The sequence below is a fragment of the Myotis myotis genome, unplaced genomic scaffold, assembly GCF_014108235.1.
Source record: "Myotis myotis isolate mMyoMyo1 unplaced genomic scaffold, mMyoMyo1.p scaffold_m19_p_8, whole genome shotgun sequence".
Lineage (NCBI taxonomy): Eukaryota > Metazoa > Chordata > Mammalia > Chiroptera > Vespertilionidae > Myotis > Myotis myotis.
In genome coordinates, this window is record NW_023416390.1 from 93818624 (window position 1) to 93833882 (window position 15259).

The following is a 15259-nucleotide window of genomic DNA, read 5'->3' on the forward strand; positions in this document are numbered from 1 at the left end:
TCTCACATAGACCCTCTCTCTCTCACACAGACGGTCTCTCTCTCACATAGACCCTCTCTCTCTCACACAGACGGTTTCTCTCTCTCACACAGACGGTCTCTCTCTCACACAGACGGTCTCTCTCTCACACAGACGGTCTCTCTCTCACATAAACCCTCTCTCTCTCACACAGACGGTCTCTCTCTCTCACACAGACGGTCTCTCTCTCACACAGACGGTCTCTCTCTCACAAAGACCGTCTCTCTCTCACACAGACGGTCTCTCTCTCACACAGACGGTCTCTCTCTCTCACACAGACGGTCTCTGTCTCTCACACAGACGGTCTCTCTCTCACACAGACCGTCTCTCTCTCACACAGACCGTCTCTCTCTCACACAGACCGTCTCTCTCTCACAAAGACCGTCTCTCTCTCACAAAGACCGTCTCTCTCTACACAGAAGGTCTGCGGAGGGGACTCGGCACCGCCCGGAGTCTATGAGGAAAGAGCGCTGACCTCATTTCTATGGGCCTCACCGGCCGAGTCTCGGTTCTCCGCGTCCACCCCTTCCCTTCGTGGAGCCCGGAGGAAGGCGGGGCCGCCTCGGGACAAGATGGCGGCCACGCGACGCTCTGGGCCTCCCCACCACGTCTCGGTAGCCGGAAGTCCTGTGGGTCTCGCCAATCGGAAGCGGAAGTAAAGGGCAGTCGGCTGTCGGGCTCGGGCTCAGCGAGGCCGGCCGGCGAGCGGAACCGCGGGAAGGCGCGTGTCGGGCGCTCACTGGCGCCGGCGCCGTCCCCGCCCCCAGCCCCGCCCCGGCGCCGTCCCCGTGCCGCCGCGGACGGAGCGCGGTCCCCGCCTGGCCGGAAGGGCACGCGAGCTGTGTGGTGTCGCGGCGGCGCGGCAGTGACAGGTACCCGGGCTGGCGCGGGCGGTCTCGCGGACGGGAGGGGTGTGGGGCGAGGGTCCCCTCTGCCCTGTCAGCCGAGCTTCCGCCTCTCCCTCTCCCCCGACTCAGTTTCCCCTCCGTGTCCCAGCGCTGACCCTTTGCGGGTGCCCCACCGTCGCGGGCTTCTGTGCCGTCCGTCCTGCGCGCGCGGCCGCGGCCCCGAGACCCACGTGCCCGGCAGAAGCGCCCCGCGCCCGCCCGGCCGAGCGGCAGCAGCGCGCGGGCCCGAGCGGAGGGCGCCTGGTCTGCCGCCGCTGCTGGCGGGCGATGCGCGTCGGCGGCTGTCTCGGCTGGAGACTGGGTGGTCGGTCCCACTCCTAGTGCGTGAGCCGCGGGGACACCAGGCCTGTGCTAGGGCCGCAGGTGGAGGATGTGACCTGTTCTTGGTCCTTGGCCAGACTCTAGATTGCTTTGCATTTCTTGCCAGATTGGGGAACTAGCATATTTTGTGCTACACTATTTTGGCAACATCCGTCATGCACTTGCTGGCTAGTTTTAGTGCGGGGTTTGAAGGCATTTTAAAAAGCGACTTAGCAACATTACAAAATTTGGGATGATTGTAACCTTTCTTTTTAGCTTGCTTTTGATAAACTTAGCTGAAACTCATTTTTTATTAAAGGAAATGAACATTGCGTTGTGCAGTAGCATGTCACCTTTACAGTGCACATTTAACATCAGGGGAATAAATGGAACTCGAGAAAATTCTATTAGACTTCTTTTCTGCAGCTACCTGTGATCATTTTCATATCAGATGGATAGATTTATATGGTTCACAATAAATGGTTTGAAATAGGTATACACGTATATTAAGTTTAATTATTTGAGAAGTCAAGTTATTTTTAGGGAAGGGTACCTCCTAATATTTTTCCTATTAGGATATATGTTGAAACACAGATGGCCATCTCTACACTTGCAGGGTGTGAGTTGTTTAAGAGTTTATTAGCTATTATTTCAGTTTAACAATGGAAGAAGAAAAAGTTGGCAATGACTTATAATTTTATGCCTTTCTTGTTTTCCAAAAAGTGAAAAGCATTCCCATATTATAAATCTTAATGTTTCCAATATCTTACTGTAGATCCAGAGATAGTGTCTTTAATTTAAACTGAGAAAAACAGGCCACAGAGTAGATTTTACAGATGATACATTTGGACCTAGAACTTTAAAAAAATTTTTTTTCTTTATTGATTTCAGAGAGGAAGGGAGAGGGGGAGAGAGAGAAACATCAGTGATGAGAGAGAATCATTGTTCGGCTGCATGCCCCCTACTGGGGATCAAGCCCACAACCCAGGCATGTGCCCTTGACCAGAATCGAACCTGGGACCCTTCAGTCCACAGGCCAACGCTCTATCCACTGAGCCAAATCAGGTAGGGCGGACCTAGAACTTTTTCTTTTAATCCTCACCTGATATTTCTATTGATGAGAGAGAATCGAGGGGAGAGAGAGAATCAGTTGTCCCCTGAACACACCCCAAATGGGGATCGAACCTGTAACCTCTGGTGTACAGAACAGCGCTCCAGCCGACTGAGCACCGGCCAGGGTTGGGCCTAGGACTTTCTAAAGAGTTTTTTTTATTTACCCATCATGCCACATTGCAGCTGCTGACAGCTGTTGTTTCTCAGACTATTCATCTTTATAAACAACATTTAAAGACCAATAAGGTCAGAGTGATAAGGGATCTTGTAAAATGAAGGCATCCTCAAACAAAAGTCCACTTCAGTGAGGTTCTTGCCTTTGCTTCTCTAGACCAGCGGTCGCCAACCGGTGATCCGCGGACCACTGGTCCACAAGGTCCGAAAGGTTGGTGACTGCTGCTAGACAGCCGTTTCCTCTGGTATTCTGTGGAACCAAGGAAGTGGGGCCAAAGTTGGAAGGCTCTTCAATGAGTACCTTTCCTCCCTTTCTCATCTATAAGGGTGTATACGTTGCCCAAGAACTTCTGTTGCTCTTTTTTATTAAAAAAAAATTTTTTTGTCTTTGCTCTTTGTGCCACTCTTCTTTCGTTCCAGTTTCTTTCATTTAACCCTTAATAATGAAGTCTGCATTTATTTAGTTTGTTTTGATAGTTCCCCGTGTTCTGAGCAGTCAGCTGGGCATATGACAGTGATAGGCAATGCTGCCAGCTGTCGAGGGGCCCAGCCTCAGGACGGGTCTGTTAGGCTGGTTGGATGGTTTACTTTGGTCCCAACTTCAGACCCACGCCCTTGGTTTCAGTTAAAACTGCTCCTCTCTCAGCCTCCTGTGTCCCAAGACCTCTTTCCCTAGAAAATCCTTGTGCTTGCCCTTGGTCTCACAAGAAAGCACCTTGCTCAGTCTGGCTTTGCACAGTTTGAATTCTTACCCCTTATAAAACAGAGAACCAGGAGAGAGAGCATGGTAGAGAACTTGTAAAAGTTGGCAGATGTGGGTTCAAAGCATTGCTGTAGATTACTCAGCCTCTCTGAGCTTCCGTTTTCTTATTTTTAAGCCGGAATGGTAGTGCGGATGCAGCATATTCATGGCGTATCTGCTGTTTGCCAGGCGCTGTTGCTGTGGTGAACAGGGTAGACATGGCTGCTCCCACCCTCAAGGAGCTGCAGTGTTTGCAAAGCACCTGCCCTGCTCCACCCTGAGCGCTTGCTCATTAAAGGCTGATGCTTCCTCAGTTCCTGTAACGCCACTGTGCAGTGTTGTCCAGCTCCTCATCTGGAATCACCTGCCTTTGGGAGATGACACATCTGGACCCCTTCCGGAAAAGCCATACATGTGGGCATCATGTACCATTGTTCAGTAGTTCAGATGCTCTTGCCAGTTTATAAATTTAGTGACTTTGGGGAGGATTTATTTTTATTTTTTCCCTAGCCACAGAGTTTAGGTTTTCAAGGCATATTTTTGAGGCCATGTAATAATGGTGATATATTTTTCTGTAATTTAAAGATAGTTTTTAGTTTTTTTCCATGATGATGTATTTTATTAGTACAGTCTGGCATAGTACTTGGCACTTTATGCAGTGATTTTCATGTTGCCTTTTCATTTTCACAGGGACCTGGTGTGGCAGATACTGTTACTCCTATTTTAGCGACTGGGAGACTAAGGGCCAAAGAAGTTATTAGGTAACATGCTTGTGGTTAAACTGCTAGTAAGTAGCAAACTCAGGAATTGATCTAAAATGTTTTCTCTTTTCCCTGATGTTGTTTTTTTCTATGAGGCAGGCTTGTGGGGGAGGGTGTCTATTAATACCCTGAGTTGGGGTGGCCTGAAATTGTGAAAGTTGGTGTCCTCCTTTGCACTTCTGTGGGAAATGTTGGTAGCTTCTGCCAGATTCAGAAAGGGCCCTACGCTACCCTCTCTGCAACCTCCCTCCAGCAGCTCCCTCCCCCACACTGCTAGTAGGTTTCATTGTCAAAAGTCTAGTTTGGTTAGCGCTAGTCTGAAAATACTGATTGCTTAAAAATACTGATTTATAAATGGGATGTTCATATTTTTTGTTTCCAAAGAAGCTGGCAGAGCCTGAACTTAAAACCCACGTAAAAGCAACTTTTCTATTTGGTAGAATTTATTTTGCTTTTGACCTTTGCCCTTTAGCGATATTGTGTGTTATATGAACAGAATGATGTCATAAGTGATAATGCTTTTTCTAAAAGAAAGATACTAACTGGTGGCCTGCAATAGGGACTGTCTTCCCCAACAATAGACTTTATTGTTGTTTTGTTTTTTGTTAATCCTCACCCGAGGATACTTTCCCATTGATCTTTTAGAGAGAGGAAAAGACAGAGAGAGAAACATTGATGTGAGAGAAACACATCATTGGTTGCCTCCTGCTTGTAGCCTGGGCCAGGCTGGGAGGAGCCTGCAACCAAGATACATGCCCTCGACCAGAATCGAACCTGCGGACCCACCCTTTGGTCCACAGGCCGATGTTCTAGCTCTATCCACTGAGCCAAGCAGGCTAGGGCCTCCAACAATAGATTTTACCGCCAGTATTGAGGATTTGGGACCAGCCTTTCCAGATGTTAATGCTCAGAAGCACAAGTTTGGTTTAGTGTTTCCCACACTCATTCCCTTCAGGATACAGGTGGAACTTGGATGTTGACTTAGAGAGAGCTCAGACGGAAGTCTGATTAGGAATGAAAAATCAGATCAAAGAAGTCTGAAGCTGGAGACCTTTCTCTGAGGCTCTCGGTGTGCTGGCGGAGGCTGCTGCTGAGAGTCCAAGTGGCCTGCATTTTATGGCTGTGCCAATTTACCAGTGACCTCAGCTTCTTTATTTTGTGGTTGAGTTCTTACATTTCCTTGTTTCAGAACCTACCTGTGAGTTTACTTTGAGACCCATCATATTAGCTTCCTAGGGCTCCCATAACAAAATACCACAACCAGGTAGCTTAGAACAACAACAATTTATTGTCTTACAGTTTTGGAGGCTAGAAGTTATAATTGTGGAAGAAAAGGGGCCATATACTACACCTGACAAGCTCAGGGAAGGTCTGCACGGCGGCTTTACAAACTCAAGTGACCTAAAATAACCACAAAAGATAGTCTGAAATAAAAACTCTTTAGCTGAAAGCAGTTTATGGTGGGTAGTCATGTTGTGTCCGTTACTCAGCAAATATCTGTTGAACTATGTACATCAAGCATGTCAGACTTGCGGCTGACAGGCCACACACCTCACGAGTTTGACATGCTTGATGTAGATAGTAGGGCCATTATATTTAGGAAGCATTTCTATTTCTGTAATATTCATGTTATTTTATGTCTCTAAGTATTAAGATTGAGGTTTAAACAGTTCCTTGTAGCAAAACATTTTTTTTCTCTTTTAGGGATTTGCTGTAAAATGGGACTTCTGATTGTATTCACTGGACTGTGGCTGTTTTCCTTAGTAAAGGCAGATTCAAAAGCCATTACAACCTCTCTTACGACAAAATGGTTTTCTGCTCCATTGTTGTTAGAAGCCAGGTAAGAGACATTTTTCCCTTTCACATGTTTGAGCAAAGTACAGCCTCTACTAGTGAATTTTCATGAGCTTTTTAGGAAGTGAGGTTATCATCAAATGCATTTATTGAAAGCCTCTTTCCCTGTGCGCTGTGCTGTTAGAACGCAGAATCTGTCTACTCCAGGGGCGGGCAAACGTTTTGACTCGAGGGCCACGATGGGTTCTTAAACTGGACCAGAGGGCCGGAACAAAAGCATGGATGGAGTGTTTGTGTGAACTAATATAAATTCAAAGTAAACGTCATTACATAAAAGGGTACGGTTTTTTTTTTTTTTTTTTTTAGTTTTATTCATTTCAAGCGGGCCGGTAGTTTGCCCACGGCTACTTAGAGACTTCTTTAGACAAATATGTTGAGTTGGTTAGATTATTATGCTATCTTCCAGGAAGAGTGTATGTGGTAATAAGGGAAGAGAGAATCATACTTAAAGGAAATTTTCTATTTATTTATTTAAAAGGAAGAGAAGAGAGCTTGGCAAGATTGGGAAAATAATACATGCTCCTCTAAGAACTTGGGAGAAGACAAAATAAGACAGTGCAGGGGGAAGCTGAGGAAATGGCCACGCTTTATCTATTCTAAGATATGCTTGTTTGACATTTGAACATTGCCCCCAAAATCATCAGTGGCAGGGGGAGGGGACAGACTCTCTCTACACACATACAGGCTCTCTACGTCTGGCCTTATGGACAAAAGCTATTCCCAGGTATATATTAAGATTGGGACTGATGCTTTGTAGTTATCCGTGAAGTGGTATATATTTAACTGAAGTCAAACACTGGATATGTTTTGAACAGCTATAGTTACTAACAAATATTATGTAAATGAAGTGCTGTTGAAAATGAAAACATAATCATTTATTGAATGCTAGATAGTATAATGGTCAAGAATACAGCATGATGGAGATATAAATCAAGGGTATTGGAACTTACATTCCAGATTTTCCATTTACTAACTCTGTGCCTTTAAGCAATTCAGTAACCTTTCTGAATTGTAGGGTTGCTGTTAGGATTTGGAGACGTGGATAAATATGCTGAGCATAGTGTCTGTCACACAGTAGAACCACTTAAATACTCATTTCCCTTTCCTTTCTAGCTCTGTATCAAAGAGAGTCCTACTCTGATCTCCCACAATAACTTTAGAAATCGAAGAAAACAAGTTTATTACCAGACTTAGGCTGATTGGTAGACATTTGGTTTTTTCTAGTTTTTTGTTTTCTTTTGCCAAAGATTAAAATCATCTTATTAATGGCATTCCAAAAACTATTAAAATAGGAGAGAATGGTATAATGTGCCCTTCCTCTACTTTTTTTTTTCCTGTTTATTTTTTAATTTTTATTTTTGCTTAAAATATTACAAAGAGTAGTACATTTGTCCCCCCCCCCCCGCCCCCCCCATTGACCTTCCCTCAGCCTCCCCTACTGTCCAATATCTTGTGTCCATTGGTTATGCTTATATGCATGCATACAAGTCCTTTGGTTGATCTCTTACCACGCCCCCCCCCCCCCCCATCCTCCTCAGCCTTCCTGCTGTAGTTTCACAGTCTGTTTAATGCTGCTCTGCCTCTGTATCTATTTTTGTTCATCAGTTTATAATGGTCTTTATTATCCATATATGAGTGAGATCATGTGGTATTTTTCTTTCACTGACTGGCTTATTTCACTTAGCATAATGCTCTCCAGTTCCATCCATGCTGTTGCAAATGGTAAGAATTCCTTCTTTTTTACAGCAGCATAGTATTCCATCGTGTAGATGTACCACAGTTTTCTAATCCATTCATCTACTGATGGGCACTTAGGCTGTTTCCAGATCCTAGGTATGGTAACTTGTGCTGCTATGAACATAGGGATGCATATATCCTTCTGATTGGTGTTTCTGGTTTCTTGGGATATATTCCTAGCAGTGGGATCAATGGGTGAAATGGGAGTTCCATTTTTAATTTTTTGAGGAAACTCCATACTGTTTTCCACAGTGGCTGCACCAGTCTGCATTCCCATCAGCAGTGCACAAGTGTTCCTTTTTCTCTGCATCCTCTCTAGCACTTGTTGTTTTTTTGATTTGTTGATGATAGCCAGTCTGACAGGTGTGAGATGGTACCTCATTGTTGTTTTTATTTGCATCTCTCGGATGATTAGTGACTTTGAGCATGTTTTCATATGTCTCTTGGCTTTCTGAATGTCCTCTTTTGAAAAGTGTCTATTTAGGTCCTTTGCCCATTTTTTGATTGGATTGTTTATCTTCCTTTTGTTAAGTTGTATGAGTTCCCTATAAATGTTGGAGATTAAACCCTTATCGGTGATAACATTGGCAAATATGTTCTCCCATGCAGTGGGCTTTCTTGTTGTTTTGTTGATGGTTTCTTTTGCTGTGCAGAAGCTTTTTATTTTGATGTAGTCCCATTTGTTTATTTTCTCTTTAGTTTCCAATGCCCTAGGAGATGTATCGGTGAAGAAATTGCTTCAGCATATGTCTGAGATTTTGTTGCCTTTGGATTCCTCTAGTATTTTTATGGTTTCCCGTCTTACATTTAAGTCCTTTATCCATTTTGAGTTTATTTTTGTGTATGGTGTAAGTTGGTGGTCTAGTTTCCATTTTTTTTTGCATGTATCTGTCCTATTTTCCCAGCACCATTTATTGAAGAGACTGTCTTGACTCCATTGTATGTTCTTGCCTCCTTTGTCAAATATTAATTGAGTATATTGGTTTGGGTCGATTTCTGGGTTCTCTATTCTATTCCATTGATCTATATGTCTGTGCTTGTGACAGTACCAGGCAGTTTTGAGAACAGTGGCTTTGTAATACAGCTTGATATCTGGTATTGAGATCCCAGCTACTTTGTTCTTCTTTCTCAGGATCGAATTCGGGGTCTTTTTTTATTCCAGATGAATTTTTGGAGAGTTCGTTCTAGGTCTGTGAAATATGTCCTTGGTATTTTAATGGGAAGTGTGTTGAATTTATAGATTGCTTTGGGTAGTATGGACATTTTAATGATGTTGATTCTACCAATCCATGAACACGGTATGTTCTTCCATCTGTTTATGTCTTTCTCAATCTCTTTTTTCAACGTCCTGTAGTTTTCTGAGTAGAGGTCTTTTACCTCTTTAGTTAAGTTTATTCCTAGGGATCTTAATTTTTTTGGTGTGATAGTAAATGGGATTGCTTTTTTAGTCTCTCTTTCTGTAAGTTCATTTTGGTGTATAGAAATGCCATAGATTTCTTGGCATTAATTTTGTATCCTGCTATATTGCCGAATTCATTTATTAATAGTTTTTTGATGGAGTCTTTAGGGTTTTTCATGTACAATATCATGTAATCTGAGAATAAGGACAGTTTTGCTTCTTCGTTTCCAATTTGGATGCCTTTTATTTCTTCTTCTTGTCTAATCGCAATGGCTAATACTTCCAGTACTATGTCGAACAGGAGTGGAAAGAGTGGGCATCCCTGTCTTGTTCCTGTTCTTAGGGTAAATGGTTTTAGTTTTTGCCCACTGAGTATGAATGATGTTGGCTGTGGGTTTGTCATATATGGCTTTTATTATGTTGAGGTACGATCCTTCTATTCCCACTTTGCTGAGAGTTTTTATCAAAAATGGGTGTTGGATTTTGTCATGCTTTTTCTGCATCAATTGATATGACTATGTGGTTTTTATCTCTCAATTTGTTTATGTGATGTATTACATTTATTGATTTGCGGATATTGTACCATCCTTGCATCCCTGGGATAAATCCTACTTGGTCATGGTGCATGATCTTTCTGATGTACTGCTGGATCCGATTTGCTAGGATTTTGTTGAGGATTTTGGCATCTATGTTTATGAGGGATATTGGCCTGTAATTCTCTTTCATTGTGTTGTCTTTATCTGGTTTTGGTATTAGGGTGATGCTGGCTTCATAGAGTGAACTTGGAAGTGTGCCTTCCTCTTGAATTTTTTGGAATAGTCTGAGGAGGATAGGTTTTAGTTCTTCCTTGAATGTTTGGTAAAACTCCCCTGTGAAGCTGTCTGGCCCCAGGCTTTTGTTTGCTGGAAGCTTTTTGATGACTGCTTCAATTTCTTCCATAGTTATTGGCCTATTGAGATTTTTAGATTCTTCCTGATTGAGTTTTGGAAGGTTGTATTTTTCTAGGAATTTGTCCATTTCCTCCAGGTTGTCTAGATTGTTGGAGCAGAGTTGTTCATAGTATTTTTTTTTTTAACAATTATTTGTATTTCTATGGGGTCTGTTGTTATTTCTCCTCTTTCATTTCAGATTTTGTTTATTTGGGTCCTTTCTCTTTGCTTCTTGGTGAGCCTGGCTAGAGGTTCATCTATCTTGTTTATCCTTTCAAAGAACCAGCTCTTGGTTTTGTTGATCTTTTGTATTGTTTTTTTGGTCTCTATGTTGTTTATCTCCGCTCTGATCTTTATTATTTCCTTCCTTCTGCTTACACTGGGCTTTTCTTGTTGCTCTCTTTCTAACTTTTTGAGTTGTAGGGTTAGGTCATTTATTATCATTGTTTCTTGTTTTTTGCATTTGGCTTGTAGAGCTATGAACTTCCCTCTCAAGACTGCTTTTGCTGTGTCCCATAGGTTTTGGATTGTTGTGTTTTTATTGTCGTTTGTTGCCATGATGTTTTTTATTTCTTCTTTGATCTCTCTGGTAACCCAGTCATTGTTTAATAGCATGCTATTTAGTCTCCATGTGATTGATTTTTTTGGATGGTTTTTATTGTAGTTGATTTCCATTTTTATGCCATTGTGATCTGAGGAGGTGCTTGATATGATTTCTATCTTCTTGAATTTGAAGAGACTTTGCCTGTGACCCAATATATGGTCTATCTTTGAAAATGACCTGTGTGCACTTGAGAAGAATGTATATTCTGTGGCTTTGGGGTGAAATGTTCTGAAGATGTCAATTAATTCCACCTGATCTAGTCAGTCTTTTAGGATTGATGTTTCTTTGCTGATTTTTTTTAGAGGATTTGTCCATTGGTGATAGTGGGGTATTAAAGTCACCTACTATGATTGTATTGCTGTGAATCTCTCCCGTGATCTCCTCCAGAAGTTTGTTTATGTATTTGGGTGCTGCTATCTTGGGTGCGTATATGTTTACCAGAGTTATTTCTTCTTGTTGGATTGTTCCCTTTAGTATTATGTAGTGGCCTTCCTTATCTCTTTTTATGTCCTTCACTTTGAGATCTTATTTGTCAGATATAAGTATTGCTACCCCAGCTTTTTTTTTCATTTCCATTCGCCTGAAAAATCTTTTTCCATCCCTTCACCATTAGTCTGTGTGCGTCTTTTTTTCTGAGGTGGGTTTCCTGTAGACAGCAGATATATGGGTCATGTTTTCTTATCCACTCAGTTACCCTATGTCAGTGGTCGGCAAACTCATTAGTCAACAGAGCCAAATATCAACAGTACAACGATTGAAATTTTTTTTGAGAGCCAAATTTTTTACACTTTAACTATATAGGTAGGTACATTGTTATTAACTTAATTAGGGTACTCCTAAGCTGGCCTTTGCTAAAAACATCCTCAACCTGAGCTGGTTCCTTGATTGTTACTGCCCGCTCTGATTCCCAGGTTCCACAAAAACAACTTTCCCCTGCAGTCTCTGTGAGTGACCCCAATTTGACGATCCTATGTATTGGGTTTAATAATCAAGCAAAGATTTAAGGAGAAAAAAAAAAAACCAGAGTAAGAGCACGAGCATGCAACCCTCCACCGTCCAGCTCTGTGCGCAATTCTCCCAAAGTCTCTTCCACGTGTCCTCTCTCCCCTGGCACTAATCAGCCGGCACACTGGCAAAATCCGAAGCTGCCTTTTTGCACCCAGTCCAGCTATGGGCTGATTTTTAGAGTTCCCTTCTGCTAGCAGCCCTGCGGGACCCCTTCCACACTCGCGGATTACGCTGGACCCAACGGCCGCGTACTTTGTGGGACACAGACTTCCCCCACACGCGTTGCTCTCTCCAACCTGAATTACAAACCACACCTTTATCTCGGCAAAATCTGGCCTTTCCGTGAGGAGGAGCAGGGCTTGCCTGAGTCCACGTATTCGTGCTGCTTGAGATCCGGTGTTTCTGGGTTTGTAGCTGGTCCCTGGGTGCCATGGTTGCAGGGTCTCTGGATGTATACGCTTCCGATATCAGCCATTCATGATGGCACTGTCTCCGCGGATGAGCTGGTCGCTTCGGGAGAGATTTCAGCAGCAGTGGAGGCTGCCCGGTTAGGGGAGCCCGATCTGGCAGTCTCCCACAGTCCCCTGGAGTATAGGTATCGCTCACCCACAAATTTACACTCTCGGTATGTCCACACACTCTCCTTTCGTTCTCTCACTCTCACACTGTCTTGCAGCCATCCTCCTGCCCCTCCCTTCCTCTGCTTATCATCAGGTTTTTACAATTATCAACTCAAGTCCAATAACCATGATTAGCACCATTCTCCTCCCTTCCCCCGATGGAATTTTATTTTTATTTTTATTTTTTTATGTTTCTGTTGATTTTTAGAGAGAAAGGAAGAGGGACAGACTGATAGAAACATCGATGAGATAGAAACATCATCGATCGGCTGCCTCCTGCACAACCCCCGCTGGGGATTGAGCCCACAACCCGGGCAGGTGCTCTGACCAGGAATCGAACCAAGACCTCTTGGTTGCTAGGTCGACACTCAACCACTGAGCCCTGCTATAATGCTTTATTTTATTTTTATTTTTTTTGGAACGCTTCTCGAATTTGCGTGTCATCCTTGCGCAGGGGCCATGCTAATCTTCTCTGTATCGTTCCAATTTTAGTATATGTGCTGCCGAAGCGAGCACACTATAATGTTTTAAAGCAAATCCCAAACAGCATATAATTTTATCTGTAAAACTATATATATTTTTTTTTACTCAGTGGAATAGATATAAGAAGCTAACAAACGATTTAAAACAAAAAGCAAACAAACTTAAGTGTACTGTAAACAAATGTCAGCATGCCTTTTAATAGTATCTTGTGTTCTTATCTTTCCTGAGTTAGTTCAGTGGATCTAGTAATTATTTTTCTTAAGACAAATTTAGATGCAATGGGATGAAAAAGAATATATGGTTTAAGAAGTTTTCCTGTAATTACCTGAAAAGCATATATTTACTTACAGTAAGCCTTTATAGGGGGGCCTTAGCCTCACTGAATCCTTGTTCTCATCATACAGTTGATCAGTGTATTCCTTCCCCCTTCTGCTCACTCATTTGTGAGTGAAGCTTTAATTTAGGAACTTGGTATTTGTCTGCATATCATAATCTATCTGTCTTAGTGTCTGCCTTCTTCACTGTAAGCCACTGTCAGGTTGGTATGAAGTCTTTGTCAGTTACTAGAAAGCCTAGAAAAATGCCACACTTAGGGAGGCACCAAATACTTCTATACATAATGATCCTGCTATTTTCAGAAACCTGTTTTTAGAGCAGCTGTGCATTACCAGGAAATGTTTCCTATTTCCCCCATATACCTGTATTGAACTGTGAAGTAGGGTGAGAGTTGTACACCTGAGTGTGACAAGTAATGGGAAAGTCTTCCTTTGGCTAGGTAAGCTGAGCTCCACTGTCGCTCACCTACAGACAATGAAAGATCACCCCTGGAGGAGAAGAGAACCAGTTTATGTGAATCTTTCACTTAATACATGCATTTTCTTTTAGGGATAAATGACTCTTGAATGAATGAAAATTTAATGTCATTATTTTAGATCAATAGTGTTAAGTAAAGAAAAAAAAAAGAAAAAAGAAAATTAAAATGGCATTGAGTTCTAAGACCTGATTTCATTAGGTCAGTGTTATCTTTAAACTAAAATTTGGTGATTTTAAGAATGTGGATTTGTGGCTATTAAAAGACTAGAGGCCCGGTGCACAGAAATTTGTGCACTTGGGGGGGGGGGGGACGGTCCCTCACCTTGGCCTGTGCCCTCTCGCAGTCTGGGACCCCTCAACAGATGTCCACCTGCTGGCTTAGGCCCACTCCCCGGGGAGATCAGGCCTAAGCTGGCAGTCAGACATCCCTCTGGCAGCCCGGGAGCCCTCGAGGGATGTCCACTTGCCAGCGGGGAGCAGGCCTAAGTTGCAGTCGGACATCCTTAGTGCTGTTGAGGAGGTGGGAGAGGCTCCTGCCACCACCGCTGTGCTGGCAGCCATCAGCCTGGCTTGTGGCTGAGCAGAGCTTCCCCTGTAGGAGCGCACTGACCACCAGGGGGCAGCTCCTGCATTGAGCGTCTGTCCCTTCGTGGTCAGTGTGTGTCATAGTGACCAGTCATTCCCAGTCGTTCTGTTGTTAGGGTCAATTTGCATATTACCCTTTTATTATATAGGATAGAGGCCTGGTGCATGGGTGGGGGCCAGCTGGTTTGCCCTGAAGGGTGTCCCAGATCAGGGTGGGGGTCCTGCTGGTGTGCCTGGCCAGCCTGAGTGAGGGGCAGAGGGCCGTTTTCAGGCTGGTCAAGCCCCCCAGTGGGGACCCTCACCCCATGGGGGTGTGGCCAGCCTGGGTGAGGGGCTGAGGACCGTTTTCAGGCTGCCCACAACCCCTTCAGGGTGGGGGAGTCCTGCTGGGGTGCCTGGCACGCCTGCGTGAGGGGCTGATGGCTGTTTTCAGGCTGGCCATGTCCCCCAGCAACCCAAGCTCCCAGCCTCTCCTTTTTTTCCTGGGATTTATTTATCTTCTATACTTGAAACTTTGTAGCCTTGGTAGGAGCTGAGGGCCGGCCCCAGGCAGGCGGGCATGCGGGCAGGCGGGAAGCTTGGCTTCATCACCATGGGCAAACGAAGCCTCCTGCTCGCTCCAGCTCTGTTGCCGCCATCTTACTTGGGTTAATTTGCATATTTGCTCCTGATTGGCTGGTGGGTGTGGCTTGTGGGCATGGCTTGAACGTAGCGGATGGACGGTTAATTTGCATGTTTCTCTTTTATTATATAGGACTAGAGGCCCAGTGCACAAAAATTTGTGCACTCGGGGTGGAGAGGGGTCCCTCAGCCTGGCCTGTGCCCTCTCGCAGTCTGGGACCCCACGGGAGATAACGACCTGCTGGCTTAGGCCTGCTCCCGGCTGGCAGAGGGCAGGCCCAATCCCTGGGTGCAGCCCCTGGTCGGGCTCAGAGCAGGGCCAATTGGGGAGTTGGGGCACTGCCCCCTGTCATACACAGAGCAGGGCAGATTGGGTGGTTGCGATGCCACCCTCAGTCACTCTCAGGGTAGGGCCGATTGGGGTGTTGGGGCACCGCCCCCTGTCACACTCAAGGCAGGGTCGATAGGGAGGTTGCGGCACCACCCCCTGTCACGCACAGAGCAGGGCCGATAAGGGGGTTGAGGTGCTGCCCCCTGTCACTCACAGAGCAGGGCCCATCAGGGGGGTTGGGGCTCCTTACCCTGTCACA

General features: G+C 44.5%; 1 protein-coding gene and 1 non-coding gene across 11 annotated transcripts in view; one reads left to right on the forward strand and one right to left on the reverse strand.

Annotated features, from left to right (window-relative positions):
* Positions 1-709: 709 nt before the first annotated feature.
* UGGT1 (UDP-glucose glycoprotein glucosyltransferase 1) overlaps positions 710-15259 on the forward strand; it is a 190335-nt gene continuing 175785 nt past the window's right edge. For 8 of the 10 annotated variants that reach the window (XM_036318734.1, XM_036318739.1, XM_036318736.1 and 5 more), the window contains exons 1-3: positions 780-890; positions 3946-4042; positions 5721-5856. In XM_036318734.1, the coding sequence (XP_036174627.1) occupies positions 5735-5856 (122 nt within the window). In that variant the 5' untranslated portion in view covers positions 780-890; positions 3946-4042; positions 5721-5734. Of the gene's footprint in view, positions 891-3945; positions 4043-5720; positions 5857-15259 lie in introns of all 10 variants that reach the window. The other 2 variants (XM_036318735.1, XM_036318740.1) reach the window with 2 other exon arrangements.
* On the reverse strand, positions 12577-12683 carry LOC118662398. The gene has a single exon (XR_004969753.1). It is a non-coding gene; the product is annotated as a U6 spliceosomal RNA (small nuclear RNA).